Source organism: Thermothelomyces thermophilus, chromosome 1, assembly GCF_000226095.1.
Source record: "Thermothelomyces thermophilus ATCC 42464 chromosome 1, complete sequence".
NCBI lineage: Eukaryota > Fungi > Ascomycota > Sordariomycetes > Sordariales > Chaetomiaceae > Thermothelomyces > Thermothelomyces thermophilus.
This window is the reverse complement of record NC_016472.1, coordinates 6,206,230-6,233,779: the sequence shown is the minus strand read 5'-3', so window position 1 is coordinate 6,233,779 and position 27,550 is coordinate 6,206,230. Positions and strand designations below refer to the sequence as shown.

Genomic DNA, 27,550 nt, shown 5'->3' with positions numbered 1-27,550 from the left:
TGCATGATAAGAAACGATGACTAGTCTTGAAACCAAGACACTGCACCATGTTTGAGTGTTTTTTCTAGAAAGGGGTCGCCGTCTTGGATGGATATGCTTGAAGTTAGGTAACAATACGTGATTGCTCGGTATACGCTAATACCGTAAGTTTCACTTAATACAGTCTGATACAGTTTCCCTCTCACCTTCCAAGAGCTTCACCATGAACCTCACCACCGCGAGGTATCTCTCGGTATTTTACATCATCGCGCCTCTTTTGCGATTCATTAGTCTATGATTAATAGAGCACAAGTCGGGTCTCACCAGTAATAGTTCCTGACGAGGTTGTTCATTCGCTCGACTTTTACAAAAGCATTTCAACAGCACCGACATCCCACGGTTCTGAAACTCGCAGTCCTCAACATGGCAACCGACGTAGCTCTAGAGACCTCCATGGCATGGACCACCAATCTCTTTCCAACTACCCATGGAAGAAGCGAACACCGGGCTAACGCGCCCAAATTCACAGGGCACCATCATCGTCGAGCTCTACAACCAGCACGCGCCCAAGACGTGCCAGAACTTTGCGGCCCTCGCCTCGCGCGGCTACTACAACAATACCATCTTCCACCGCATCATCAAGGACTTTATGGTCCAAGGCGGCGACCCGACGGGGACGGGCCGCGGCGGGACTAGCATCTACGGCGACAAGTTCGAGGACGAGATCCGCAGCGACCTGAAGCGTATGTGTTTTGTTGACGTTCTTGTTTGTTTGTCGCATATCTGATAAACACCCATCCCTACCCTTCGTCTGGTTCTTTTCTTCTTTCCTTCTTTCTCTCCTTTTTTCCCCCTCGTTGTATGAATAGGAAAGAGGGCATCGTGGTGTGGTAGGCGGGCAAAAGTGCCCCGTGATGACCAGTGAAGAAAAAAAAAACCGGGAAAAAATCTCCACGTAGGAAAGAGAAGCATACTAACCAACGCCGGCGGCCGGCGCGATACACAGATACGGGCGCAGGCATCCTCAGCATGGCCAACGCAGGCCCCAACACCAACGGCAGCCAGTTCTTCATCACATTGGCACCCACGCCGTGGCTGGACGGCAAGCACACCATCTTTGGGCGGGTCAAGAAGGGTATTCGGGTGGTGCAGCGGATGGGCCTGGTGCCGACCGACGCGGAGGACCGGCCCAAGACGGAGGTCAAAATCGTCAGGGCCTACGTCGTGACCCAGGAGGAAGAGGTTTAGACCGCAGCAACTGGACCAATAACTAATTGGTGTGAAGTACGAGGTCGTGACTGGCACGGACAAGGAGAAGGTAGTTGTGTATGTCACATTCGTGCCTTTGACCCATCCGTATTCCGGTGCACACATATGTACACGTAAATGGGAAACGCCTGCGCTGATCACGTTGTACAGCGATGCGAGTCCCTAGAGAAAAAGACCTTCCATGTATCATACGCCTTGGGAAAAAAAAAACGACTTGGGCAGCAGACAGCAAAGTAAATAAATCAATCCGTCCGACTGCCTCTTCTTCCGTGTATACAACCAACCAGACCACTTGCATGTAACGCCCGCTGAGGCTCCTTTTTCTTCGTCGTAATAGTACAAGAGTCATGTCCCGTAAATGCCCGGAGCCGATGAACGCAAATGCAGAGAACGCCGCCAACCCGGACCAGCCCACCGTGGGCAATGATGCGAAACGTTTCCGAACCGTGACCAATGTGATGCGCAGAGAGAAGCAAGTGTCGATGCGAAGTGGGAAACAACAATTTGAAGTCGACAGAGCTGGCCATCGACCGGCCGCCGAGTTAGCGAGGCGGCGATGACGGAGTCCCCGAAGACTCGCTCTCCAAGTCGCGATCCTTCTTAACCTTCTTGCCGGCCGGCGAGGGCAACCGTGGCTTCGCCGCTCCCAGCTTGATCTTCTTGGTTGGCGAGGCGCTTTTTGAAATCGGCGCCGGTTTCTTCGGCGCCACTTGCACCGTCGAGTCCTTTGCGTCGTCGTCGTCGTCCACCGTTTGCTCCACGTTGAGCATCGAGCTAGGCTTTACCTTGTCCTTCTTCAGATTGCCGAGTGCGGCGGAACTCTTGGCCTTCAGAATGACCTTCTTGGTCAGCGAGTTCGGCTTGATCTTCTTTTTCTTGGGATTGTTTTGGTCAGAGTCCTCCCCATCCTCGTCGAATTCGTCACCGTCCCGCTTCCTGGGGCTCGCACCCCGGCTTCCGGGTCGCGGCGTGCCCTTCTGGCTTCCGGGCGGGGTGTTGTCGTTGTTCTGGCTGCCCCCGTTGCTGCCGTTGCTAATCTTCTGCGCGGCCGCTCTGCTGGCATTGCGCCCGCTGTTGCCAATGCATCCGCCCATGTGGTTGTTCAAACGCGTCACCAGGATGCACCTCTTGCACTTGGGGCACGTCGCGCTGGGAAAGCTCAGCACGTTAGACGGCCGGTCCTTTGCGCTTCCTTCGCCGGGCGCCGGGGAGCTCGGGTCATTGGGGTCGAGCTTCTGATCCTTCTTCTTCTTGCCTCGGCCCGGCCCTGGCGCAACCCACGTCTGCCCGTAAATGTCGTAGCCCGCCTTCTCAATGTAGGGGTGCTTCTTGCAGTAGATAACGCCGGGGTCCGGCTTCCTCGCGCCCTTGCCGTCCGTGGGGTACAGCAGTCGGGGGAGGTGGCATTTCGGGCACAGGATTTCCTTGGTCGTCTTGAGCGGGTTGCCCTTCAGCATCACCTTCCCCTCCTTATATATAGCTGCATCCGTTTCGACCTCGACATCGGGGCTGGGGTCCGTTGTGCCATCCGTAGTGTTCTTTGCGAGCTTCTCCACCTTGATGGCGGCCGTGTTTGCGCGCGCAATCTTCTCGTCTCGGTGCACTTTGAGCAGGAGGTCGTGGACGATGTTATACAATAGATCGTCGACAACGGCGTGGGACTGGATGGGGATCAAGTCAATATCGCGGAGGGCCGGAGCGCAAACTGCCACAACTCACAAGCTTGTCCAGGGGAGGCGCCCCGTCTTGCGCGACGATAACTCCGGCCTTGCCGGTTTCCCCTCCTTCGGCGGACATTGTGATTGTGTGTGGGGGGGGGTTGCTCGATGCTTGAGGAGATTGAACCGTCTCGGGAGGGCGCTGTGGGTGTGTTTGGAAGGTAGGCCAGGACCTCCCAGCCTTTTAATTGAAACGGCTCCGACTTTTGGGGCCTCGGCGGTCGGAGAAGGTCGACGGGCCTCAGACCCGCGCTCGGCTGCAGCAAGCTCGCTCCGCCCGGTGACCGTTGCACCTGGGCAGTAGACGTCGGGAAAACAAAGAAAAGTCAATCGAACGATTTGCGTCACCCAAGCAGCGATCCGCCGGGGGTCTTTATCGCCAACAGTGGATGTTTGACGGCGATTCTCTACCCGACGGTTTGAGTGGGTATCCGGTCGGAAGGAGTTGGAATGATTGACTAAGGTAGGATAGTCGAGGGAAAAGCTCTCTCAGCCCACCAGCCGCCGTTTTGTTAGGCGTTGAACGCACCGGGCAGTTGGCGTAATGCACCGCAAATGCAGGACCTCACAATCCCTGAATTACATCTGATTTACGGATTACAGCGGCACCGTCCTACCTTGAATGGCCCACCACTTTGCCTATTTGGACGAGGGGGGAAAATAGCACGGAGCATTTGCGCTGCGTCAAAACTCAATAGGACGCACGCACACCATACGAGTAGTTTAGTTTCTATTGTCGGTTATAAACAACAATATGAAGTAGGGCAAGGCTATCCCCTAACAAAACCTATTGAGAGAGAGACGCCTGTTGTGGCCGCGGAAGCCAATTCAATCCCGCCTACGGTCTTGTCCATAATCATACTGCCAACATTGGCAGGCAGGGTGGGCAGACCAAACGACAAGTCTTAATCCAGGGTTTTTTCCCCCTTCTTTTTTTTTTTTTTTTTTTTTTCCTGAAAGCGCAAACCTCTTGCATTTCTATTTTGCCCTCTCACTGCTCCCATTACCTTACTTGCGAAATGTAATCAGCCTAGTATGCACGAGGATCTTAGTGCACAAGGAGAAAGTATAGCGCATGTACGCAGCAGTTTTCACAATCATTCAAGCTCAAGCTGGCCCAACTTTCCCGTGATATCATGTACTGTACGGAGTAGTCCGTACATCCGTATAATTGCCATTAGCGGAGCTGCGGTGGGGCGAGAGGACGGGATGCTGAGCGGCGCGGTGTTTGGCATCGATCTATCGGGCGGATCCGCTTTTCTGCCGCTGGCCGAGCAGGGGTCCCAGGGGCATCAACAAAGATCGGAGGCTGTTACTTGGCCATACACAGTAGAGGCTTTACAAGTTCACCTGCCGACAACATTTTCTCCTTTCCACGACTTGGTCATGTAGCCGACTCCCACATCCTCGTTGAACAATGCAGCGCACTCAGCAATCCTCAATCCGCTCCTTCTTTCAACCGCGACGCCAGCCTGAATATACTGCCCCGCCATCGACTGCCCCGCCGCAACACAACAATGCTACGACACAGCAAACATCAACACCACCGCCGCCACCACCACCACCCCCCCCCCCTCCGCCTCCGGATTCGGCCGCGGTACAGCCCGTGACAATACCAATTACCCTTCCCCCGAACGGTGTCCCGGTCCTCCCATCACCGCCGTCCATCCCCTCGGGCGCAACCATTGTGCCGCTAGCGGAAGAACACGTACCCGCTTTGCGGCGCATCAACTCCCTGCTTCTCCCGGTCCCTTACCCGGACTCATTCTATGCCAGGGCTCTTGAGCCTCTTTCATCGGGCCTCTTCTCGCGTGCCATTCTCTGGCAGGACTCCGACGCGGACACGCCCAAGGTCATCGGCGGTCTAATCTGCCGTCTCGAGCCGAACCCGTTCCTCGACGCCCAAGGCAGACCGCTCCCCCAACCCTCCGTCCCTACGCACTCTCAGAAGCCGTCCAGCGTACCTCCCGACACGCCGTACCACGCAATCTACATCCAATCCCTCGCCCTGCTCTCCCCCTACCGTTCCCTCGGCCTCGCCGCCGCCGCGCTCGAGCACATCATCGCAAGCGCCAGCCTCCTCCCGGAAGCCGGCAGCAACATCGACGCCCGGACTATATATGCCCACGTCTGGACCGAGAACAAGGAGGGTCTCAGGTGGTACGAGGCGCGCGGGTTCGCCCGCGAGGGCAGCGAGCCGGTCAAGGGGTACTACTTCAAGCTGCGGCCTGACTCGGCGTGGGTTGTGCGCCGGCACATTGGGCCCGCAGCTGCCGCTGCCGCTGCCGCTGCCGCTGCCTCTGCCGCAAGCACGCGCGCGTCTGAGACCGCGTCGGGCATCACAGTCACTGGCCCGCACGGCGCCGATACGAAGCCGTCTTCCGCCGCCTCAGCTGCTGCATCGCAGCCTCACCCTCCCGAGTCCGTCCTCGCAGCAGCCGTCAATCTCCCCCCGATATCCTCGGCGCCGCTAGCAGCACCACCAACAACTGCAGCACCAGCTGCAGCACCAGCTGCAGCCGCAGCAGCCGCACATGCCACAGCGTCCGCGACCACCACCCGGAACTCCTCCAACCCGCCACCACCGCCCACGCGCTGCCTCGCAGCAGCCGCGTCACCCTCCCCCGCCCCCTCCACTACGTCAACAGCAGCATCGTCGGCGTCATCATCGGTGTCGATCTCGTACCAGAACACGCGCCCGCAGACAGAGTGGAACGACCTGCCCCCGGACATGGTCGTGCCCAGCTCGAACGGCGGCGGTAAGAGGAAGACAGGCGGCAGCAGCAGCAGCAGCAGCAGCAGCACCACCGACCTGCAGGGGCTGTTGAGTCCCAACAGCCATGCCGGGGCGGGAGCCGCGTCGGGGGCGAGCAGCGGTTCGCGGAGCAGCTCGACGGCTAGGAAGAAGAGGGAAAGGACGTATCCTTCCGCTGCGTTTGGGGCATAGTTTTGGACAAATATTACGGGAAGGGATGGGGAATGGTGGGAGTTGGGTTATGTATGGGTCGAGAAACCGGGTAGTTTAGCGTTGAGGTTGTTGGGATTGAGTTGGGTCATTTCAGATCGGAGACAGGAGACGGGTTATAAAAAAATGAAAGAGAATTTATAAACCGGCGTGCGAAATGTTGTTCGTGCCGCCGTAGAAGTGGTCCAAAGGCCGTTTTCATCTTCGGCAAGGCGAGGGCGACGCGCTGAACTTCTATGCTTGCTTCGCTGCTGATTGTACTAGTAAGCCATCCTGCCTCATACCTTGAGCTTGAGACCTACGGAGTGAGAAGTCAACGCTAGCTACCCTAGTTTCAGTCCCGTCCCCCAGTTCCCCGCTCCCGACCTGAAGCCCCTTTCTTGTACATGGAATCATATCAGGATGCGTGCGACCAGAAGAGTCCAAATTAATGATCCATGCAAGTAAAAGCCCAAGACGACTTCGCTGCTGCTCCGTTGCCCAGGCCCAACCACCACCCCAACCGATAGAAAAAAACAATGGAAAATCGTACACGCCGTGCAATGCACCCCAGCCCCAGGAGGAGCAACTGCTTGACTGCCACACTAGATAACATAACTAGATATGGCCTTGTAAAGTGCGCTGAGGCTCTCCCATCACATGAGATCACAGCATCTGCCTAGTCGCTTTTGCAAAAGTATGGTAGGAGCAGGCCACACCCAGGACTCCTAGTCGGAAGCGGCTTTCTCGTCCACGGCAGAAGGTTCCGCCTTGACAGTCGAGCGCAGTTCGCCGATGTAATCCACGTTGCTGGTGTTCTTCTCCATGCTGGCAGCAACCGACGCGATGAGGGCAGCGCCAACGCCGGACCCGTCCTGGGTAAGGCCAATCTTGATGCGGTTCGCGCTCTCTCCGATGCCCTCGGTGATCTTTAGAGCCTCGGTGATCATGGAGCGGAAACCCGGGTAATGCTCTACGAGGCTGCCGTCGACGCCAATGTCGATCTCCTCGCCCAGGAGCTCCGGGTCGTCCAGCTTGCCGGTCTGGATAACGACGGCGGCAATGGCGACGGCAGCGAGACGGGCGGCACGGCGACCAATGGCATGCGAGATCCGCTTGAACGCCAGGGCGTCTTCGTACGCCGGGGCGTAGATCTTCAGGTCCTTCTCTAGCGACTGGCGGAGGGCCGAAAGCTCGGGGTCGTGGTCCGCCTCCGCAGTCGACATGATGGACGTGTCGACACCCCACGGCTTGTAGAGCGGCGAATCTCTGTCGATGACGGTAACCGAACCCCTATCGTTGAAGCTGGAGTTCTCGTCCTTGAAGAACGAAACGTTGGGGTTGTTGTGGAGCTCGAGAGTGACCAAGCGCAGAATCTCTCCCAAAAACATTCCCGAGACACGTTTCTCATACATCTGGTAGCCAGGATTGATGCTGCCCTTCTCCAAAGCATCGTCCCATTTCGTGGTGGGCAAGACATTAAGCTGGTTGTCGAACGATCCCCACTCTGTGTTGATAACCATGTGGCCCGTCGTATCGTCATACTCGCCAGCGAGGCCCTTCTTCAGATTTGACAGCTTCTCGATATAGGCACCATTGGTACCGGTGCCGAAAATGGCACCCAGAATCGAGCCGTGCTTGTTGGGAGAGGTGTACGAGCGCGCCATGAGCGTTCCGACCGTGTCGTTGACGAGCGCGGCCACCTTCACCGGCAGATGGAGCTTGTCAATCTCCTCCTGCAGGAGAGCGCAGACGTCCTTGCCGACGGCATCCGGAATGTCAAAGCCCTTGGTCCATCTTATGAGGGTGCCCTTGTTTATCCCAACCTGCTTTACCGGGAAGCTGAAGGTGAAGCCCATGCGGAAGATGTGCTCGTCCCTGAAGCCTTCTGGGGCGCTCACTGTCATCCGGCGTCTAATGTGGTGCTCAAAGTCCTCGTTGTGGTGCTCCTGAAGGAACTTCTTGATCTCCAATGCCAGGAATGCGAACAGCTCCTGCGCCGTCTTGGCAACCATGAGGTGTTTGGGGATGGCAACCTTGTTGTAGGTGTGTCTAAAGGAATTGTTCCCCAGAAGCTGAATTGAGCAGACGCGGAAGTTTGTGCCACCGAGGTCGACGGCCATGTAGAGACCCTTTCCGCGTCGTCAGCGTCTGTCTCTACGCCCGTCGGGATGCATGTTGGACATTCCAATACTGACCTTCTCGGAACCATTGGGTACTGCGGTCACGTACGTGGGAATCTGGCTCAAGCTGGTTCCATCCTTCCTCAGACCCTCATCTTCGGACCCTGTCAGCGATGGCGGCCGACATGCCAAGCACGAAGGGACGAATCGAACACGTACCCATCTGACGAAGGAACTCCTTAACCGCTCTGTTGACATCGTCGTCCGAGAACTCGAACTGGTCGACGATCGCCTGCGTCTCTGCTTCGAGGGCCATGGCGGGCGACGGCGTGGAGAGAGGAGCGGCGGGAGGAAATGGGGGTGGGCGCGGATGCTCGCAGGTCCCTGATTCGTGGCCTGACACCGTGGGGAAAGACTGGATTGCCTGATCGAGGGGAGCGCGGGAACTTATGGGCCAAGAGAGATAGCGCGCGCTGTGACGGAAGAGAGTCTTTTGAGCGTTTTGTTAGCCGGGATGAAAAAAAGCTCCGAGCTTCAGAGATATTAATTGGGTATTGCGCAGGAGTTCCTGGTGCAGATTCCGACCGCCTTGTTTGAAGTGCTGCGGAATGGAGTGCTTGTTGGTGGGGAGTAATGGAGGGGCACAGGTTGGCGGCGCGGCCAGCTAATGCGGGGCACGTAAGAGCGGCGTCTCGTAGTCTCTGCGCCAGAGAAAACAGCAGCCGGGAGCTGCATTTGATATACGACTTACCGAGGCGAGGATGATGAAAGCCACAGAACACAGATGCACCAGGCTGGGAAACGTCAGGCCACGATAGCTGCGCGAATTGGTTTTTTGGAGCGCAGCACCTGGTGGGTTCTTAAAGGTGGCCGGGCGCCCCGCGGCGCCGGACGAGCTTGGGGATGACGTTTTGTCGGTTCCAATAGGGCTCCCCAACTGGTTTAGCTCCGATGGACTCGTGGGGTCACGCTGGGGCCCCGCCGCAAGTGAAAACGGCCCGGATTTGGGTGCCAGTTGCTCAGGCGGGGGGTCATTGGCTGGCTGCGCTCTCGCTGCGGCTTCGGCGGTGGCCCCCCCAAATGCTGGAGCCTCCTGAAATTACCTCAATGTCAGTAATAACAACACGCGACCCGCGACTCGCAAACTGCGGAGCGACCTGCCGTGCCGGCGTTTGAATCGGCGAATTAGGCGGTGCTAGCTCGGCCGGAAAGGTGTTGTTGCAGTTCGTTTATGCCCGTCCAGATTTCGCGAGTATCGAAACGGCCGGGCATGCGATAGAAGTCGAGGTGCGTCCCTGCCGAGGGCCAGAGCGCTCTCGCTTCAACCTCGTGTGAACCCCAGACGTTCGTTCTTCTTGCGCTCCCCGGTGCCGAGGATAGGTGTAACCTGCAATGCCTCTTACTGCGGGATTTGCCAACGAACCAAGGCAGATGAGGCCACCAACACGTGGAATGCTCGAGCTCAGACGAGTCGCGTGTCGACAACACGCCGCGAACCACAAAAACGGCCCTATCACTGGACAATGGCTGTTATCGCGAGGCACTTGGCCCCAAATTTTGAAGCCTCGTTCACAGCCGCTTGGGATTGGTTTGGAAACGGCACGTCCGAAACGCAATGAGCTTCTTCCTCACAGACATCCGAAAGAGTGCTGAAGTTCAGGTTGGAAGCATTAGTTGTGTATTCCGTACTCCGTACATACATACGTAGGTACGCAGTCGGCTGGCTCCGGCGGCCCTAAGACAAATATGGATGTGGAGACCATCTTCAACAACAAGGGTTAAGGTCAACGCTGGGTTGTGCTACAACACTAGTGGTCCCACTAACCAAAGGGGAGCATGGCCTGGTCGACACCAGATCATCAAAGATCTTGGGAAAAGACCAAGGGTAACTAGTGTACGTAGTAGAGAGCACGGATACACGCGCATTCCAGCTGCTTCAATGCCTGTCGCAATCACCTTACTCGGCACTACTAACCGGGCCTAAGACGGCACATGATCGGGCCTTGTTGACTAGTTGCCACAGTCAGGATACTTACAACAGTACGAACCTTTCCCAGTCCAGCGAATCATATTCCCGTTTTTGAACATCCAAGGGCCGAATTGGGAGACATGGCAAGATTCCGGACGAGTGCACCTCCATAGACGCACGCAATCCACCTCTCTATCAGAATGCAGGTGTTTTGTGAAAATGCTCTTAGATTGGCCCTCTCAGCGTGTGAATCCACAAGGTAGTGTACGTACAATATGTCCCTCCTTCCATCCACCAGCCAAGCGCTCCTCTTAACACAGGCAGGAGAATGGAGTGTACGGAGTAGATCGAGCTTCCCAAGCCATGCTTTGTCAATCGCATTTGGCTAGTGCCATTCGGATCCAACATACACCAATCCGGAATTAAGGTAACATCTGGTCAAGACACATCCTAGTGGATTCCTCCCACACAACGACCCCGGTCACCCAGAGATAGCACGCCTTATAGTGTTGAGCATTTCGATCTTTTATAGCTTTTTTTTGTCATGTTTTATTTTCCTTGCCTATGCCTATGCTTTAGGCAGGCGACAGAAAGATCATCGAGGGCGCATGAGCTGATGAAAAAGTGGTTGAATTCTTGAGATATTTGCTTCATTCCACCGACTGCATTGTTCTTTTTGCGCAGCTTCCCTCTCTCCGACACTTGTCAGATGATTTGTCCGCTCTGTCTCTGGCCAGGATAGATAGTCAACGCCGCGACCGGCACCAGGCAGCTATGGAACTTATGCCGTCCGACCATGACTGTTCTACGTGAGTATCTAATGACTTTGGGCTCTGGTCGACGTCAAGAGCATCTTGATGGGGAAACCAGAAGAGAATGGAGGATCAAGGGATTGAGTAAGACTCATTCATAGACCACAACATCACTGCTGCCCAGTCAGATGTTATGTATGCATGACGGAAAGGCATCCATGCCTTCCTGCTCCCTCCCGAATAAGCCTTTATCGGGAAAGTGAACATACTCAACATGCTATTGTATCGCCATGGGGTGCCGATATTGGAAGAGCAATGTGCAGCAAGACTGGCTGCAGCATCTCGTGTTACTCCATCAAACGTCTAGTGAGAGCATTAGCACTCTAATTGGAACTGTCAACGTCAACGGAGGTACCATTTTACACTAAGGCAAGCTGGTGCTCCGGCTCTTTCCACGGTTTCAAGTAATAGAGGTCGGCTGTCGCAATGGTGCAGCGCACCCCGGAGATCCCGAATGTTACGACGGTGACACATCTCCTCAGCGGGTTGCTGTTGGGGGCGAAGTCTAACTTACTTATATGCCAAAACGACGAGCCGCTTTGATGAACCACCAGCGAACACAAGATGTGGGACTGTTTGAGAGTAGTGTACAAAGCCACACGGTTCCTCAAGGTTTGAGACATACCGAGACAGCCAACGTTGTCTTCCGTGCAGCACCTTTGTACTCCAGTCTTGCTACCAAACTCCAGTCCCCCTGCGGCGCATGAGGCCCACGAGTCTCTTAGACTCTTGGCAACCCCAAGCGCCCCCGAGTCGTGCGGCTTGTTGTGGTGGATACCCGACCTTCCTCAGACCATCCCGATGGCACCGTACGCGGGAAGATCGAGCTGCTTGAACAACGGTGCGGTAGTAGGTCGAATAGGGCAACAATTATTGTTGGTTTCATGTTGGGGACGGAAGTCTGTCACGTTCACTGATCCCGAGGCAGTTCAAGGCGTTGATCGATGTACGGAGGAGGCAAGGGCGCCAGTGGGTCGCGGCAGAACTTCAAAAGTGTAACCGTCCCCACACGTGATACGGAACTGCCGTTGCTTCCATCAATTACGAATTATGTGTGCCGACAGTTCAGTTGAACTGTGCCGCTAGCGATAGCGAATTACTACCGCCCGCCAGCCAACCCAACAGCGCATATTCCGCGAATCCAGAGTTGGGGGCCGCTTATGAAAACGGGCTGTCCTGTCAGACGAGCAGGTTGCAAGCTACTTTTGAGAATGACCTCCGCGGCATGTTTGATTGTCCGTCTCTAACTCTCGAGCAGTGGTTTGCAATGCACGCTAGGCGATCTCAATGCGAGGTTCTGGAGATCCACACAATTCACCCATGTTGCTGGCAGCCAAGAAACACTGGGGTTTGCAGCTGTCGCGTGGAGGCCTGGGGGATCGTTTTCGTGTGAATAAGCTCCCCGAGAGTCAACGCCGACTGTCTCCTCCGATGTGCACAATGCAACCCAGTGAGAGAGTTCCATGCGGCTGACAGGAAGAACCTTTTGGGCCGCCATGGAAACACAAAATACCAATAAGAAGTGCAGGCCTAAAATTTCGCTGATTGGCCATCATCTGCGGCAAACAGGCGCAGCGCCTCAGAACTCAGCCACAGATCCACATGCTCTCGCCTCTCAAGTCCTACGAAGGTCCTACCATCCAAGAACCCCGATTAAGCTTAGGTCAGGCACCTGGAAAATGGGGACCCATTCTTCCGTCTTCGGGGAGAAATGCATCGTCAACACGACCCGCTCGCGCCGTGTCGACGAGCGAGAGTGTTAAAATCGTTAGTGATGATTGATTGGTGATCAATGCATACCATGGGCGTATTCTCCATCACTTGGTTTGTAATTGTCAGCACAACGTGAGGTGATCACTGCTAGGTCCGGGGCCCGCCTCGAGAGAGGATGGAAATGGAACTGAGGACAGGGGCACCACCAGTTCGTCAACCCATGCCTGTCTTGGCCAGCGCCGTATAAGGAAGCTGTGGATCGACTTCGCATCCCTGGGAGACTGCGCAACCAGGGTCACATGAAACCGTCCTCGTCGGACTGTCCTTGATGTTTTCACGGCAAATTCGATGATTTTCTGTCCTATCTCCAACCGATGCAGTAGATCTTCGAACAGTCGTTGGAGTGAAAACCGCTTCTTGTTCCTGTACTAATACTGTATGGTTGGCGCGTTGCTGTGTCCAGCTGCATGGAAGTGGAGTCTGCTCACCAGGAGAGCACCGGGGGGTTGATTACCGACAGTTGGTGAGGTGTGCCTTCTACCATTCCATGCAGTGCCAGTGATTAATTCAGCCCTAGGGTGGGCTTCAGTTGTCGAAACATTCCGTAGGGTCAAGGTATCTGACTTTCAACATTTCCATACCATCTATTGTGCTTCTTCGGTATTTGACTCTTCTCAATATCACATTACTTTGCTTGGCCGCCTGATTCCAATCGTTCGAGGCAGGGTTTTGTTTGGGAGATAACCAGCGGAACCAAGCTTCCCCGCCCCCGCGCTGACAGCGCCAATCTGCCCAACAGGCTTCAGCCTTATATGCTAGGTCGGCTCACTCGATATTTGCAAGGCGCCCTCGCCGCTGTCCTTACGCCCGGCTGGGAAAGCCCTCTCAGCCACACTTCAGACCTTCCCAGACTGGTTTCGCACCTTCTTTGACCACACACGGTCTAAACTCGGAGCAAGCTTTGCGAGCCGCCGCCCACACCGACCTCTGGGACCCAGCGAGCACACCCCTCCCTCAACAACCCGCCGCGAATCCACCCGCTGCAACCTGAGTCCTACCCCGGTTGCAGAGCAGCCGAATTTCCCGCTGGTTCTTTCTTGGTTTGCCCAGCCTGCTGCCGCTCACAGCCTCCCCTCCCGTCTGTCTTACTTGCGTTACCCTCCCCCTCATTAAGCCCCCGATCGCCGCTCTTCTCTTAAGTCCTCGTAATCTTCACCTGACCATCCCCTTATGAGTTCTTTGAACTCTCGCCTGAAAGGCTTTGGTTTCAAACGGAAGTCGAGCGCCCCGAACCAGCCTCAGGGGAGTGCCAGCCCCGACTCCAGCGAGCAGCAGAGCCCGACCCCGCCTCCGGGACCTCCTCAGATACCGCCGCCGTTCCCCTCGCGCCCGGGTCCCGTCCCGCCGAGTGCACCCAACTCATCGCAGACGAGCCTCCAAATGAATCACCCAGGTGTTGGTCCGCGGCCGCCTAGCTACTCAGCAAACTACCCTCCTGGCCCTCCCGGCCCCATCGGCCGCACCAGCCCTCTCGCGAACCAAGGCCCGACCCGCACTCCACCGTCGCAAATGGTTGGAGGCCCTCCCCCCATCAACACCGGGGCCCCTCCGGTCGCTGGGTATCCACCTCCCGTCATGGGAGGCGGTCCTCCGCCTGTCCCTGGCGGCCCTCCGGGATATGCGGGCCCTACCGGCTACCCTCCGCCGGTCCCTGCGCAACCAGCCGGGCCCATTGCGCCTTACGCGCGCAATACTGCCGCCGAGGTCGAAGGTAACAGCCGGAGCAAGGCCCAGCTGATCGTTGGCATCGATTTTGTAAGCAACTTGTCCTACCTAACCTCCCTTCCCCCCTTCTTCCCTTTCACCTTCTCATCGTCTACTGCTTCTTTCTGTGCTGTTCTAACCTCTGCTTTCCTCGTAGGGTACCACGTTTTCCGGCGTTGCGTTTGCGTTTGCGACAAACAACGAAGCGAAGGAGGATATTATCACGGAGTGGCCCGGCGCCGGCTCATATACAAAGCAAAAGGTAGGTTCCCGCGCTACGCACCATCCGTGGGTGAATGCAAGCGTAGGTCCCAGAGCTGACGGCCTGCGTTTCTTGTGCCTTTTAGATCCCGACTGTGCTCTACTATGACCAGTACCAGAAAGTCGTTGGCTGGGGCCCCGATATCGCCGACGCCCTCGCCCCGACCGGCTACCCCAAGCCGGGTGTGCAGAAGGTGGAATGGTTCAAACTGCAGCTGATGCTGTCAGGTAACACATACATTGATCCCATCAACCTCCCGCCCCTGCCGCCGGGCAAATCGGAAATCGACGTTGCGGCCGACTACCTCTTCAAGCTCCGCCAGGCGATGCGCGCGGCTCTCCAGAAGACGCTGGGTGAGGTGTTCAACCGCGAGGAGAGAAACATCCGATACTACCTGACCGTGCCCGCCATCTGGAACGATGCTGGCAAGGCGGCGACAAGAGCAGCGGCCATTCAGGCCGGTTTCCTCCGCGACGAGAACGATAACCGCCTGACGCTGGTCAGCGAGCCCGAGGCCGCCGCTCTCTTCTGCTCCAAGACCGGCCTGCTGAATCTCAAGGTGCACGACGCGGTCCTCATTGTCGATTGCGGTGGCGGCACGGTAGACTTGATCGCCTACGAAGTTGAAGACGAGAATCCCTTCACGGTCGCGGAATGCACAGCCGGTTCTGGCGACTCGTGCGGCTCGACGGCTCTGAACCGGAACTTCAGCAACATTCTCCGGACGAAGATCCGCAAGATGAAGCTGCCTGACGGCTCCAAGACTGCCGGCCGTGTGTATGCCAAGTGCATCATGGACTTCGAGAACCGGATCAAGGCCGACTTCCGGAATAACGGTCAGAAGTGGGCTGTGGACGTTGGCATTGAGGCCGAGTTCCCCGAGGCGGGCATCGAAGAGGGCTACATGACCTTCACGAACGAGGAGATTCTGCAGTGCTTCGAGCCCGTCGTCAACCGTATTCTGGAGCTCGTCCGGAACCAGATCATTGCGATCCAGGCGCAGAACCGGACCCTCCAGAACATCTTGGTCGTCGGCGGCTTCGGCGCCTCGGAATATCTCTTCCAGCAGATCAAGCTCCACGTCCCTCCGCAGTTCCAGTCCAAGGTCGTCCGGCCCATGGACTCGGTCGCCGCGATTGTCAAGGGTGCCGTCACTGCCGGTATCACCGAGAGAGTCATCACGCACCGTGTTGCCCGCCGCCACTACCTCATGGCCACCCTCCAGCCCTTCAAGGAAGGCTACCATCCCGAGGCATATCGCGTGCCCTCGCTTGACGGCAAGGACCGCTGCAAGTTTACCCGCCAGATATTCGTCCAGAAGGGGCAGAAGGTCAAGATTGGCGAGCCGGTTAAGGTGTCGTTCTTCCGCCAGGTCGCCCCTGGCGCTACCCTCATGTACGAGGACATTCTGTACGCCTGCGATGACGACGTTTGCCCAGAGTACACCAAGGATCCGAGTAAGTTGTTTTTCCCTTCCACCAGCTCGTTTTGCTGGAGTTGCTGCTAACGAGCCCAACAGGAATCAAGGAGGTGGTGACGCTCACGTCGGACCTGTCCCGCAAGAACCTGGAGAAGGACTTCGAGCGCATGGACACGCCTCAGGGCACCTTCTACCGTGTCTACTTCGACATCTACCTTACGCTTGACGGCTCCGAGTTCAGCGCCGAGCTTGTCTGCCAAGGCGAAGTCATGGGCCGTTGCAGGGCACGGTTTAGGTAAAGCAGGAGACAGGCGTGTTTGGACGGAAGTTTAGCTGCTTTTCATTTTCGCACCGCATCGGATCTCCACAGTGATACCTCTTGAAGTAAAAATGGGCGTGTTTCGCATAGCAGGCAATGTGAGGCTCATTCAATTAAACATGGCAATATGCTGAGTTTGGGTGGGGGTGTTGACAGTTGTTTTGGTTCGCTTGACTCGATGGAGGAGGGAGAAAGGAACAGTGGGGGAGGATAATTTTTGATGGATTTAGAACTTCGAGACGGAGTCGATTTAGATGATTCTGTGTCGACTTGTTTGTTCAAACTTCTCCACAGATCTTCTTCCATCGTGGCAACGGGCGTACTGTACGGAGTATGTAAGCCAGACCAGATCTCCAGAGTGTCTCTTCCAAAGTAAACTGCCCGGATCCGCGCCAACAGCCGAAATGTGTGTACGGAATAGTTCGCTAAAGTTGGCTTCCATAGGCATCCACTCGTTGCCATTATATAGGACGTGGATTCACTATTTCTCGTTTCCAAACCAACGTCCAATCTCCACCCGAGGCGATCTCATCAGAAATGTATATAGACCGGCGTACAGGCAACCCTCAGGTCAACAAAAGCCTAAGTTTCGCCTCACAAGTAGAAAGCCGCCAATCAAGTATCCACTAGTACCTCGAGGCTACAACTGCAATTGCCATCTTTTGCATGCCGGCTACCTTCCATAGTTCTCTCTTTTCGTGGGAGACTCTTGCCGGATTCCATGTCAAGCTGCAACGGCTAAGGGACGGCAGTGGCAAACTAAACGAAGGTACCTGACTTTGGTACCTTGGTAGGTGCTCTACCCAACGTAGCTGCCAAAGATACCTGTTGTTTTAGTCTCCTCCTCCTTCTGTTGGCAGCGAAATGCGATGTGATTTGCTTTCTTTGGCCAGAAGCCTGCTGGCGATGCCCCAGGATAGCTCCGTTCTTCCCATATTCGTCAATAACCACACAGACCTGGTCACCTTGGATTCCTTTCGGTCATCGCATCGTTTACCAATCTGAATCGTATTCCTCTTTCTTATGTTTTTGATTGTACCATAGATATCAGACTCTTTTGCGTCACATATCCATGTGTTCCCCTCAGCAAGTACCGCTCTAGCTCTCTGAACTTCATTCGAGTCTCTGACCTCGGCGGGAATTGTCTCGAACACCTCACAGCTCAGAGGGCAACCCCAGATCAAGGGAATTCGGGAAGTCGCCCAACAGTTCAGAGTTTAGCTGGTAATGGCAGAGCAGAGGAAGCAGGAGGCCAGGTCGCAAGCTCCGCGAGGAAACCCTACTCTTGCTATGGTTGTTCAGTAGACGAGATGCCGCATCGAGCTTCACTTCCGGCTGAAGCACGCCTCCCAGTCCAACAGCAGCCAGTGCCCCCCTGTTTCCGTTCAACATAACTACCGGTGGTGTTTATTGTAAGCCCGTGGAACATAACGGTCAGCAATACTAACGGAACGGCCCGGTTCCCCAGCTGATCTGCCGAGTGATAGCACCCCGATTCGGTTAACTGTCGCAAACAGTTGCGGCGAGTCGATATGGCCGGGCATCGTGACCTCGAACGGCGTTGCGCCTGCAACGGGTGGTTTTGAATTGACGCCCGGCACCAGCAGGATGATTTTTGGAAAGCTCAGATTGGGCCGGCCGGATATGGGGCAGGACGAAATGCTCGATCAAGAGTGACGGCGGCGGACCGAGCACATCTAGCGGCGTGAACGGGTACGGGGCGGAGCAGGAGAAGGGGCCATACTGTACCAAGCAAAGTCTATTCCGGCTCCAGCAATGCAAAAGACGTAAGAACATCCAGCGTTCCGACGCCAAACCCCATCGCCGACCTGCCCGACAAAAAACAAAAGAGGACAGCCAAAGTGTCCCGTGAGCATTCACCCTCTCTTAGCTTTCCTCCTCCGCTCCCACTCGGCCCTCTCATCCTCGTCGCTCCCGCTAAACTCGGCGTCCTCGTCGTCCTCGTCCTGTGGCACAGACGCGGATGCCGCGAGGCCCTTGCCGCCCTTGACGTCCTCGGGGCTGACGAAATCACCGGCGTTGAGGGCGGCGTACTCGTGTTTCCGAATCACCTCCTTGAGCCCCTCGTTACGCGGGTCGACGAGCTGCAGCGGGGTGAGGCCGCCCTTGTTCTTGATGCGCGGGTTCGAGCCGGCCTCGAGCATCATCTTGACCAGGGCGTTGCCGAACTCGCGCTGCTCGGGGGGCTCCCCGTTGATCCAGCGGACGGCCGAGTGCAGGGGCGTGTCCCCGTCGGTCCGGTTGACCGGGTCGCACTCGAACCCGGGCTGGTCGAGCAGCACGTCGATGATCTCGTAGTTGCCCCGCGAGGCCGCCTCGTGGTACAGGTGGTTGCCGAGCACCGTCGTGGTCGTGTTGAGCAGCTCGGCCGTCGCCTCCTCGTCGTCGCGCAGCGGCGGCGACGAGAGGATCTCGCTCAGGAGCTCCGTGTTGTTGCGCCGGCAGGCTTCGATCAGCAGCTCGCGGGTCGAGGCGCCCTGTATGTTGTTGGAGGGAGAGAAAGATTCGTCAGCAGCATGAAGAGGCCAGGAAAAGAAGGGCGTTGTGTTCGTTCGTTTATGGTCGGGGTTATGGGTAGTTAGGTGCACGGGTAGGAGGGGCGGGAAAGAGTGCACATACCTCATGTTCTTCCTCCTTTGCGCGGTTGGCCATTGCGACGGCTTGCTCGGGTGTATGTATGTATGTGTGTGCGCGCGCGTCTGTTGGTGTTGGTGGTTTTGAGGGCCGCAAGGGAGACGGAAACCCGGCGGGGCGAGGGGCAGACAAGTCTCAACAAGCCCAGGTGTATGGCGCTAGATCCAAGGAAAGATGACAAAGAGTGAATGTATGGATAATAGTGTATTTTGTTTTAGTAGATGCTGAGAATCGAATCACGTAACAGCCGCGCGGCTAGGTCCCCGCGGATGGTGGTCTTCGTCGTGTCTCTATGTACCTTACCTACATACGAGTTGTGCAATAGGGTAGGTGAGCTACAGTACGACTTACTGCGTTCGCGGTAGGAGGTGGCAGTGATGCACTGCAGCAGCAGCAGCAGCAGCAGCGTGTTGCGCCGCCGAGCCCGGGGTCCCACTCCCTGTCGTGGGTGGGGTCGCCAATAGATGGGATCGCTTGGTTCTAGAGTGATGATGTGCTGTGGTGTTTGCTGCCGACCCAGCAACGCCTGGCACAAAGACTTGAGGCGTTATGGAACACCATTTGCTATCATGTTCGGTACAGTGTGTGCCTTTGGAGCTCTTGATCACATGCGTAGCACGCAATCAATCAGTAGGGTGAGTTGTTGCTTTGAAGATCAAGGGTTAGGGTGTGTTTGATTCAGAGTTAAGTTCCTGCAGCCCCCGCCAAGCAGCGTTTTTAAGTCTTTGGCCCACATAAAAAGATGATATATATCCAATACTGAGGTTCTTACATAGGCGCAAGTACTTCTGAGAACCGGATTCAGGTAATTTCCTCTTTCAAGACCAAAGGAACTCTGTCTGCCTGCCCACAGGGAGAGAAAGAAAGGAAAAGAAAAATTACAGAAGCGCGCACTGTCTCGGCCATTTCTGAACTGCGTGTAGAAGAGGGGCACGAATTTATCTCGGTCGTCCAATCTTTCACAGTCGGCCAAAATGCCAATCCTTTGTAAGCCTCCTCTTACTTATTGTCCTATTCATTGCGCCTTTATTGACTCCATACCTAGTCTGCCCTTATTGTGCGAACCTTCTCATCCTCTCGAGGATGGAAACGGGCAGCAACCGGCTAGAGTGCCGGACCTGTCCCTACCAGCACGCCATCGACATGCCCATCTACTCGCGAAAGAACTTCCCGCGCAAGGAGAAGGAGGATGTGTTCGGCGGTCCAGGGGCATGGGACAATGCCCAGAAGGGCAAGGTGCAGTGTCCGACGTCCAACTGTAGCGGAGACGAGGCGGCCTTCTTCCAGGTGCAGATTCGCAGTGCCGATGAGCCGATGACGACCTTCTATAAGGTCCGTTTTCCCGTGGTTGAGTTCTTGTTGTTGTGCGGTATGAAGCTGACAAAGTCAATCCAGTGCATGACCTGCGGACATCGGTGGAGAGAGAACTGATACCTCAAGAGATGGTGTTGCACATGGGCGGCTGGCCGGAGGGAATATCACAGAAAGCATTGGGCGGAGTTATGGGCTTGGGTATCTTTTATTTGGTCATCTATGGGTTTGATCTGCTAGACTTGACGTTACCTGCATGTAGCCTGGCTCTCAAAAAGTGGTGCGGCGGTCATTGTCACAGGCTGTCAAGTCTTCCTGGCCGCCTTTCCCCTTCCTCCTCCCGTCTGCCCGTGAGGGCGAAGCGATTGCTAGGCTGTCGGCTGCTGCGGCTGCTGCTCGACATTTTTGATCATGGTTTCGTTCTATAGGGCAGAGCGCAGCGCACCAGATCGATGCGGCCCGTCCGGATGTGCTGCACTGTCCTCTCTGTTTGTTCATCTCTCCTTCTTAGCAGCCGGCCTCAACCCTCGCGATGCCACTCCACCGCCGTCTTCATCCCTTCCATGATCATAGCATGCGCAAGATCCGGGCTAATGATGTCCTGGCGAAATTTTTCTTGCTGCAAGAGCTCTAGCATTTTGAGGGTCGCGGTGGGAAACGTGAGATATTTCAAGTACGGCGGGCGCGTCCAATACTGCAGGTAGTCGAGGTAGGCCACAAACGCGGGATTGGTAAGGAACTTGCGTGACGCTAGGTAGTTGAGATACTGTGGGTTCGCCAGGGACTGAACAAACTGTTGATCGTCAGCTCTATGGCCGTCAAAAAAAAGGAAGCGCAGCGGCGAGTGTATAGGTGTCAGGTGTGTACACACCTCGAGCTCCAGCTCGAACCGTGAATGGCCGCCGTACTTTGGCTCGTTTGCGCCGTCCGCAGGCAGGGAAGGCGGTTCCAGCGCTGCGCTGTCCACCGACATGGGCTCCGATTCCATGGCGGAACTGCGGCGGCGCTCACTGCTCTGATCGGGGTGACGAGTCGCGGTCAGGAACTATTTGCTTCTTGATGAGGTGGCGGAGGTTGAAAAGCGACCGCTTGGGCAGTTGATAGGATGCGGTTATGGAAGCAGAAGGGCCCCTGCACTGGCTCCCCAGCCAGGGTTAGTTGTTTAATTTACAGAGGGTCGCCTCTGTGCCAAGCATCAATTTGTCCCACAGTGAGTGCTTGGGAGCCTGCAGCCCAAGTGCGCCCCGCCGAAAAAGGAACTTAAAACAACTTGAGGACAACATCTCACTTTTGACCCTTTCACAGGGGCCTTACAAGGAGATCAAAGGGGGTTATATATGTTTGTTACTCAAGGGTGTACGTTCATTCAGGGTGTTTACGATCCTTATCAAGCCCAATTTGCTTGGGTCGGTCGTCGAGGGCTTGGTGCTTGCGACTTTCGCCGCTCTAACTAAACCTAAGCTTGGGCACCGTCGACCTCTCGACCTCACCCTACCTGGACATCAGCTTTTATCCAAGAAATGTCTTCTCCGGACCAGAGCCCGCCAAATGTGGCTGACATATCCTCGCCATCGGCCCCAGTCCCAAGCGACTCGCCTTTGCCGCCAGTCTTCAGCTTCGCTAGGCTCTTCGAGCCCCAGTACCTTCTCGTGGTCTTGAGCGCGCTTGGCGTCATCTGGGTCGGCGCCCATGGCTCCCTCCGCCGGCCGCCCTCGGCCGCCCCGCCGAAAGTTAAGAAAGGCGAAAAGAAACGAGAGGAAGAAAAGTTCATCGAAGGGCTTGTTGCATCGGACGCCATCCGCTTCCCACTCCTGCTCGCCGCTGTCTTGATGGGGCTCTACTACCTGATCCAGTGGCTTCAGGATCCGTCCATCTTGAACAAGATACTCCGGGGCTACATGTCCATTATGTCCATTACCGGCCTGGGCGCGCTTGCGGGCGACGCCTTGGACGTTCTCACGAGCTTGGTCTTCCCGACAATGTGGGCGGACGGCAAGGGCCAGGTCTACCACATCGACTCCCACCGCCGTTGCCAGTACGTGGTCGACAAGGAGACTGCTGAGGAAACCGTTATCAACAGCAAGGATACACCACTTCCGGGGCGTCTGTCCGACTTGACGTTGTCACCGGCCCTGAAACGGTTCTTATGGGAGCTGCGCCATCTGCTCACCCGGGATTGGACGGCCCGGCTTGCTGTTTACGGGAAGACTCTGGCCAAGGTGGATTTCCATGTCAACGATCTGCTCCGCTTTGCCATCGCCGGGCTTGTCGCCGCAGCATACCATTGGACCGGATGGGATGCGCTTTCCAACCTGCTCAGCATGGCTATGTGCTATTTCTCCTTCCTGATGTTCTCTCCCACATCGTTCACCATCGGGACCATGGTTCTAGCCAGTCTCTTCATTTACGATGTCGTCATGGTATTTTACACGTACGTCTCCGTCGTCCCCCGCGCTTACTACTCTGGATTCTCCCACTAACTCTTGACGCCTCCCAGCCCCTACATGATCACGGTCGCCAAGAACATCGACGCGCCGATCAAGCTCGTCTTCACCAGCGCCAAGGGTGCTAGCATGCTCGGCCTGGGCGACATTGTCGTCCCCGGCATGCTGATGGCGCTCGCCCTGCGCTTCGACCTCTTCCAGTACTACCAGAGACAGATCAGGCTGGAGCCGGTCGAGCTCGCGACGGAGACCGCCTCCGGGACCTCCACCACCACGACGCAGAACCGCCGTGTCAAGGCTCCTTACGTCGACACCCGCGGCCAGTGGGGCAACCGCTTCTGGACGACGCCTCTCGGCCGCCTCTCTCCCGTGCGCGACGCCGCCGAAGCCATCTCGGCGACCGCGTTCCCAAAGCCCTACTTCTACGCCTCGGTCGTGGGGTACGCCGCCGGCATGCTGGTCACGCTGACGGTCATGCTCGTCTTCAACCACGGCCAGCCGGCGCTGCTGTACTTGGTGCCCGGTGTGACGGGATCGCTGTGGCTGACGGGGTTGGTGAGGGGCGAGGTCAAGGACATGTGGAACTACACCGAGGACGGGAGCCTGGATACGGAGGATGTGATTGTGGTAGTTGAGGTAGACGCCGAGGGTAATATTGTGAAGGAGAGCAAGGAGAAGGAGAAGGGGACGGAAAAGGAGAGCGGGAAAAGCGAGGACGGGCGGGTTCAGGAAACTGCTGGCAAGGATAAGGAGACGGAGCGGGGAGAAGAACAGGATGCGATCACAGCCGGGCATCATGAGCTGTTTTTGTTTTCGATAACTGCACCGCGAGCGGTGGCGTCGATGCCTTAGATCCGGCTGAAAGAGGAGAAGAAGAAGAAGAAGTGGTGCCAATAGCTGATTGTTTTGGAATTCAACGGCAACAATGCTTGATGGCCCCGCAGCTTGACAGCCTGGACTGCAGCCGTGGCTCGGCAACATCACTCCGGAACAAAAATGGCTTGGGGGGGGCTTTTTCAGCCTGCGAGTTATGAGGGCTCCCCGAGCCCAGTCATATATGCGCCGAAGGTAGGTAACCTGCAGAGTGATCCCGTTTGGTCCTTTTTAGTTCGTTAGAGTTCTCACGCTACGGATTGGGACAAGTTCTTCCCACCCCTATTTGGTGCGTGCATGACAAGTCGTCGAGACGAGACTGGCAGTCACCCACTGGCCTCGGCAAAGTCCAACACCCCCTCTAACGACAGCACCTCGTACGGCCCAAGTGCCGACCCTAGCCGGGCTGCCTTCCTCCCGGGCGTCCTCACGGCGGTGGCGATCATGAAATCCGGCCCTATCGACCGCAGACACATGTCCACGTCTTCGACCTTGTCCCCCCGCAGCCAGATCCCGATATCCCTCAGCACCTGGCCCTCCTCCTCGCGGGCGGGCGAATCCCATCCGGGCGTCGGGCTCGGCGTCCGGAACCCGCGGAACTCGAGGTCGCGGACCCAGTCGGCCACGAGCCCGGTACCGCCCAGCTTGAGGTAGGACTCGCGCAGGGCCCACAGCGCGTAGAAGGCCCTCAGCCTCCCGTCGTCGCCGTCGTCGTCGTCGGCCGCCGGCACCTGGTGCTTGAGGTACGCCACCTCGCCGTGCCCGAGCACCTCGGCGTGCATGTCGACGAAGGCGGCCCAGCCGTTCGCGGCGATGTACTCGTGATCGCGCGCGCGCCGTTCCGCCGGCGACACGACGTCCACGCCCACCTGCACCACTTCTTCTTCTTCTTCTTCCCCTTTCCCCTCCTCGCCCGCGCCGCCTGCCGCGACGGCGACGATGGCGACGATCCCGGCCTGGTGGCTGACGTTGAAGAAGACGGGCTGCGTGCCGGTGGCCGGGTCGACGTAGACGGGCTTGGTGCCGCCGCCGGGGGGCGCGGTGAAGCCCGTGGCGACGACGCGGGACCAGGGGATCCGGGCGCGCGAGAGCTTGGCGACGGCGTAGTGCTTGAGCAGGGCCGAGGCGAGCGCCATCTTGGCGTCGGGCGGGCGGACATAGCGCAGGACTTGCGAGCGCGTGGCGTGGGAAAGGAGGGAGAAGGCGCGGGAGGCCTATGGTTGTATAGGAAAGGGGAAGAGGGGGAAGCCTGTGAGTAACGTGTGCTTTGTGCGCGGGGACGGGTTGGAGGGGGAAGACAGGTTTGCATCGCTCATGCTTGCATCGATCCAAAGAGCACGTGGGTTGGGGTGTGCAATGTTGGGCAGATTGAGATTCGAGATTGCCTGAGCGACTGGCATCGAGTGAGGATTTGGGGTGTGATGAACTCACGTGTGTTTCGAGTTGGTGAACCTTCTCTACTTCGGGGTACCAAGAGCGGGTGTCAAGGATCCATTGCCCTAATATCGGGATCGGGGATGTGCTCGGGGGAGTCATCTTGAAGAAGCGGTCGTCTGGAAGGGCGGTTCTGCCTCGAAGGCGTAGGCACCAACTTAGGCACTCAGTCGTACAATATGGGGGGAAGGGGGTGGTGGTGGTGTGCTTCGATGTCTCAGTCGTCGCCTCACTGAGGGTCAACTGTAAGTGAGCGCGGGGCTGAGTTGCTGCGGTTGTTGGGAAAGGCGCAACTGCCAGCTGAACTAGTCGGCTCAAGTTCCTGCAGTGCAACCCATTCGGGATTCACGTTATAAACTTCTATTTTTGAGGCATCAAGGAATCCACTTCCTCTAGCTGCAGTCTTCAATTCCTCATGCGTTCCTTGTGCCGCCTTCAACCTGATTTCGGTTTGTTCGGATTGAGGTGCATATGCTTCCGTTATTCGCATCGGCTGCCATGATGGCTCCCAGCGCAAATCATTGCTTTAATCAGCTGCTAACAGTGCTGAATAACAAATCACTTTTGCAACAGCAATCGCTTCCCGCTCTCCTGCCGGAAAACAGAACTGTGAGGTAATCACCCCCACAAGCTCGTCGGCTTCGCTGACATTGCCGCCCACCGCACCCATTGCTCAATCCCCGAACCCTCGCGCGAACCGGCGTCGGCCCGTCCCGCGCGCATGCGGGCCCAGACCAGGACACCAGCAGATAAAGCTCGCTGTTGACCTTGCCGTCGCCGCTGCTAATGCCCACCACGTTCATAAGCACCCAATACCTGTATTCTGTACTAACTCATTGCGCTTGACTCGGTTCTATGTACATTCTGCTCCCCTAATGTCATTGATCGTTCGCCCACCTCAATCTGCGGTTCCCCTGTGCCAGAGCGCCCACCCAGGCACCAAGCTATGAACCGAACGTTGAGCTCGCCATTCCGACAGAAGAGGTGTTTTCCAGGTCCCGCCAGGTTTACCCCTTGTTTCGAGGAGTGCTCGGGGGGGACGTCACCGCTCCCCCGATGAGCGCTTTCAAGCTCTGTTAGTCAGCACCTCCACGCCGCCGCCTCTTACCTGCGCCCGGATGAGAGAGACAGGGACGGGAGTGCTCAAGCGGAGCCAGCATCCAGCGAATCGCCTTCTGACCCCTCCCCGGGGTTCTAAAGCACCCTTCCACAAGACACTTCAGTGACTCGGAGTGCCTCAGTGCCAGAGAGCGGCCCGCTTGCCACGAGGCGGTCAAAGGGCGCCCGTAATGTGAGTGTCACATGATGGTATCTCCGTTCTGATGGGTTCTTCGTAAGATGGCCATCTTGTAATGCGTACTCTGTACTGTTATCCGTTCCACTTGGCTTCTGACGGCTTTTGACGGCAATCGGTGCAACGCTTGAACGGGTTCATCGGTCTTCCTGAAGATGATACGGAGTAACGCTGACCGGTTTTACAAGGTGGATTCGGGCGATGAGAACCGACACTAGCCTAAGACCTACGGTTTCGCCTGTGTTCTTCATGTCCTACTCCGTATTAGCCTATTGCTTTGTTAAGCTCTTTATAACTAGTTCTTGGAGCACCCTGCATGGCAGCGCGGAGGGCTATCGCTCCCGGGGCCTGGTGTTTGCCTCGCCGCTACCTTACACTACTCCCAGACGAGCAACCCGAGACCTTTGAGTGGGTTTGTTTCCCTTTCTTTTGTGCGAAGTCTTCGTTGCTCCCTACTTGCATAGCAAAGAAACCCCCTCCTGCTGTGGTAGGTCTGAATCCACGGTGTTACCAGACCACAGGCCTTCCTTGGCTTCACAATCACAAAAGCCCTTGTGTAACGCTCCGCAAAAGCAATGGAATTGAATCATCCCTCTTCGGCCCCTACCGCTCTAGTAGTAGGAGTGGACTAAACAAGCGCCGCTTCCCTGGGCAACCACGGTTTATTTCTAAACGTGATTTGTTCGCGAGACCTAGGACAGCACATCCAATTGCCCGCCAAAAGGGAGAGGGAAAAAAAGAAGAAAAGAAGAAACCGACCTCGTGGAGGGAAGCAAAAGATTTAGCAAAAGATTTACGTTAAATCTCTCCTCCGGGAAGGCTCGAACTTCCAACCTCCTGATTAACAGTCAGACGCGCTAGCCAATTGCGCCACAGAGGATTGACCAAATTGTTGATTGGATGTCCTGCCGGCTACGGTCCTGAGTTGAAGAGGACACCCATGCGCGATTTCGGCTGTTCGGATCTCAAAAGGCGGACGTGGTGGGTCCTAAAGCAACAGCAGCTCGAAACCATGCGTGGAGCGGAGCGGAGCGGAGCCGAGGTTGTGTCGGTTGCTTCCGTGGAGTGGAGGCATGTCAGGATCTACTCCGGAACCAGTGAGTCCGATGAGAGAGAAGGCGGCGCGAGTTGAGCGTGGAAGAGGAAGAGGAACCCAGATCCTCGGTGTGCTTCTGCCCTGCACTTGGGCGGCTAGCTCTGTGCTTTCTTTGACCGGCTCCGAGTAGCGAGCGAGACGACTACGGAGA

General features: G+C 56.6%; 10 protein-coding genes and 1 non-coding gene across 11 annotated transcripts; 5 read left to right on the top strand and 6 right to left on the bottom strand.

Moving 5' to 3' along the window:
- Positions 1 to 349: 349 nt before the first annotated feature.
- Positions 350 to 1,572, top strand: MYCTH_2297371 (uncharacterized protein). The gene is made up of 3 exons (XM_003659820.1): positions 350 to 435; positions 509 to 722; positions 986 to 1,572. The coding sequence occupies exons 1-3, from the start codon at positions 403 to 405 to the stop codon at positions 1,225 to 1,227; spliced, it is 489 nt and encodes a 162-aa protein (XP_003659868.1). The 5' UTR covers positions 350 to 402; the 3' UTR covers positions 1,228 to 1,572.
- Positions 1,572 to 3,414, bottom strand: MYCTH_2297369 (uncharacterized protein). Its single transcript, XM_003659819.1, has 2 exons — positions 2,968 to 3,414; positions 1,572 to 2,909 (listed from the first exon to the last, which is right to left on the bottom strand). The coding sequence occupies exons 1-2, from the start codon at positions 3,043 to 3,045 to the stop codon at positions 1,791 to 1,793; spliced, it is 1,197 nt and encodes a 398-aa protein (XP_003659867.1). The 5' UTR covers positions 3,046 to 3,414; the 3' UTR covers positions 1,572 to 1,790.
- Positions 3,415 to 4,239: 825 nt separating this feature from the next.
- Positions 4,240 to 6,039, top strand: MYCTH_2297367 (uncharacterized protein). The gene has a single exon (XM_003659818.1). The coding sequence runs from the start codon at positions 4,384 to 4,386 to the stop codon at positions 5,911 to 5,913; it is 1,530 nt and encodes a 509-aa protein (XP_003659866.1). The 5' UTR covers positions 4,240 to 4,383; the 3' UTR covers positions 5,914 to 6,039.
- Positions 6,040 to 6,482: 443 nt separating this feature from the next.
- MYCTH_2297364 (uncharacterized protein) lies at positions 6,483 to 8,462 on the bottom strand. The gene is made up of 3 exons (XM_003659817.1): positions 8,253 to 8,462; positions 8,109 to 8,188; positions 6,483 to 8,042 (listed from the first exon to the last, which is right to left on the bottom strand). Exons 1-3 carry the CDS (start codon positions 8,347 to 8,349, stop codon positions 6,639 to 6,641), a joined length of 1,581 nt encoding a protein of 526 aa, XP_003659865.1. The 5' UTR covers positions 8,350 to 8,462; the 3' UTR covers positions 6,483 to 6,638.
- Positions 8,463 to 13,764: 5,302 nt separating this feature from the next.
- Positions 13,765 to 16,812, top strand: MYCTH_2089267 (uncharacterized protein). The gene is made up of 4 exons (XM_003659816.1): positions 13,765 to 14,342; positions 14,449 to 14,553; positions 14,639 to 16,010; positions 16,073 to 16,812. Exons 1-4 carry the CDS (start codon positions 13,968 to 13,970, stop codon positions 16,270 to 16,272), a joined length of 2,052 nt encoding a protein of 683 aa, XP_003659864.1. The 5' UTR covers positions 13,765 to 13,967; the 3' UTR covers positions 16,273 to 16,812.
- Positions 16,813 to 17,926: 1,114 nt separating this feature from the next.
- Positions 17,927 to 19,063, bottom strand: MYCTH_2297360 (uncharacterized protein). Its single transcript, XM_003659815.1, has 2 exons — positions 18,933 to 19,063; positions 17,927 to 18,790 (listed from the first exon to the last, which is right to left on the bottom strand). Exons 1-2 carry the CDS (start codon positions 18,963 to 18,965, stop codon positions 18,170 to 18,172), a joined length of 654 nt encoding a protein of 217 aa, XP_003659863.1. The 5' UTR covers positions 18,966 to 19,063; the 3' UTR covers positions 17,927 to 18,169.
- Positions 19,064 to 19,700: 637 nt separating this feature from the next.
- On the top strand, positions 19,701 to 20,578 carry MYCTH_2297359 (uncharacterized protein). Its single transcript, XM_003659814.1, has 3 exons — positions 19,701 to 19,934; positions 19,993 to 20,279; positions 20,343 to 20,578. Exons 1-3 carry the CDS (start codon positions 19,922 to 19,924, stop codon positions 20,376 to 20,378), a joined length of 336 nt encoding a protein of 111 aa, XP_003659862.1. The 5' UTR covers positions 19,701 to 19,921; the 3' UTR covers positions 20,379 to 20,578.
- A 154-nt stretch (positions 20,579 to 20,732) lies between these two features.
- On the bottom strand, positions 20,733 to 21,370 carry MYCTH_2297358 (uncharacterized protein). The gene is made up of 2 exons (XM_003659813.1): positions 21,130 to 21,370; positions 20,733 to 21,051 (listed from the first exon to the last, which is right to left on the bottom strand). The coding sequence occupies exons 1-2, from the start codon at positions 21,244 to 21,246 to the stop codon at positions 20,779 to 20,781; spliced, it is 390 nt and encodes a 129-aa protein (XP_003659861.1). The 5' UTR covers positions 21,247 to 21,370; the 3' UTR covers positions 20,733 to 20,778.
- Positions 21,371 to 21,519: 149 nt separating this feature from the next.
- Positions 21,520 to 23,706, top strand: MYCTH_2297356 (uncharacterized protein). Its single transcript, XM_003659812.1, has 2 exons — positions 21,520 to 22,689; positions 22,756 to 23,706. Exons 1-2 carry the CDS (start codon positions 21,779 to 21,781, stop codon positions 23,552 to 23,554), a joined length of 1,710 nt encoding a protein of 569 aa, XP_003659860.1. The 5' UTR covers positions 21,520 to 21,778; the 3' UTR covers positions 23,555 to 23,706.
- A 195-nt stretch (positions 23,707 to 23,901) lies between these two features.
- On the bottom strand, positions 23,902 to 25,111 carry MYCTH_2054613 (uncharacterized protein; the record flags this gene model as incomplete). The annotated part of the gene is made up of 2 exons (XM_003659811.1): positions 23,902 to 24,789; positions 25,007 to 25,111. The coding sequence occupies 2 exons, from the start codon at positions 25,109 to 25,111 to the stop codon at positions 23,902 to 23,904; spliced, it is 993 nt and encodes a 330-aa protein (XP_003659859.1).
- Positions 25,112 to 27,109: 1,998 nt separating this feature from the next.
- MYCTH_t13 lies at positions 27,110 to 27,183 on the bottom strand. The gene has a single exon. It is a non-coding gene; the product is annotated as a tRNA-Asn (tRNA).
- Positions 27,184 to 27,550: the final 367 nt, after the last annotated feature.

Bases quoted from the DNA above. Each gene is read 5' to 3' on its own strand.
- MYCTH_2297371 (XM_003659820.1), top strand. From the start codon at position 403: ATGGCAACCGACGTAGCTCTAGAGACCTCCATG. The intron at 436-508 runs GCATGGACCACC...CCAAATTCACAG, and splicing joins TAGCTCTAGAGACCTCCATG to GGCACCATCATCGTCGAGCT. The intron at 723-985 runs GTATGTGTTTTG...CGCGATACACAG, and splicing joins GATCCGCAGCGACCTGAAGC to ATACGGGCGCAGGCATCCTC.
- MYCTH_2297369 (XM_003659819.1), bottom strand. From the start codon at position 3,045: ATGTCCGCCGAAGGAGGGGAAACCGGCAAGGCCGGAGTTATCGTCGCG. The intron at 2,910-2,967 runs GTGAGTTGTGGC...ATCCCCATCCAG, and splicing joins CGCCTCCCCTGGACAAGCTT to TCCCACGCCGTTGTCGACGA.
- MYCTH_2297367 (XM_003659818.1), top strand. From the start codon at position 4,384: ATGCAGCGCACTCAGCAATCCTCAATCCGCTCCTTCTTTCAACCGCGA.
- MYCTH_2297364 (XM_003659817.1), bottom strand. From the start codon at position 8,349: ATGGCCCTCGAAGCAGAGACGCAGGCGATCGTCGACCAGTTCGAGTTC. The intron at 8,189-8,252 runs GTACGTGTTCGA...CAGGGTCCGAAG, and splicing joins GGAGTTCCTTCGTCAGATGG to ATGAGGGTCTGAGGAAGGAT. The intron at 8,043-8,108 runs GTCAGTATTGGA...CGACGCGGAAAG, and splicing joins TACCCAATGGTTCCGAGAAG to GGTCTCTACATGGCCGTCGA.
- MYCTH_2089267 (XM_003659816.1), top strand. From the start codon at position 13,968: ATGAATCACCCAGGTGTTGGTCCGCGGCCGCCTAGCTACTCAGCAAAC. The intron at 14,554-14,638 runs GTAGGTTCCCGC...TGTGCCTTTTAG, and splicing joins GCTCATATACAAAGCAAAAG to ATCCCGACTGTGCTCTACTA. The intron at 16,011-16,072 runs GTAAGTTGTTTT...CGAGCCCAACAG, and splicing joins AGAGTACACCAAGGATCCGA to GAATCAAGGAGGTGGTGACG.
- MYCTH_2297360 (XM_003659815.1), bottom strand. From the start codon at position 18,965: ATGGCCAACCGCGCAAAGGAGGAAGAACATGAG. The intron at 18,791-18,932 runs GTATGTGCACTC...AACAACATACAG, and splicing joins CAAAGGAGGAAGAACATGAG to GGCGCCTCGACCCGCGAGCT.
- MYCTH_2297359 (XM_003659814.1), top strand. The intron at 20,280-20,342 runs GTCCGTTTTCCC...AAGTCAATCCAG, and splicing joins CGATGACGACCTTCTATAAG to TGCATGACCTGCGGACATCG.
- MYCTH_2297358 (XM_003659813.1), bottom strand. From the start codon at position 21,246: ATGGAATCGGAGCCCATGTCGGTGGACAGCGCAGCGCTGGAACCGCCT. The intron at 21,052-21,129 runs GTGTGTACACAC...GACGATCAACAG, and splicing joins GGTTCGAGCTGGAGCTCGAG to TTTGTTCAGTCCCTGGCGAA.
- MYCTH_2297356 (XM_003659812.1), top strand. From the start codon at position 21,779: ATGTCTTCTCCGGACCAGAGCCCGCCAAATGTGGCTGACATATCCTCG. The intron at 22,690-22,755 runs GTACGTCTCCGT...GACGCCTCCCAG, and splicing joins GTCGTCATGGTATTTTACAC to CCCCTACATGATCACGGTCG.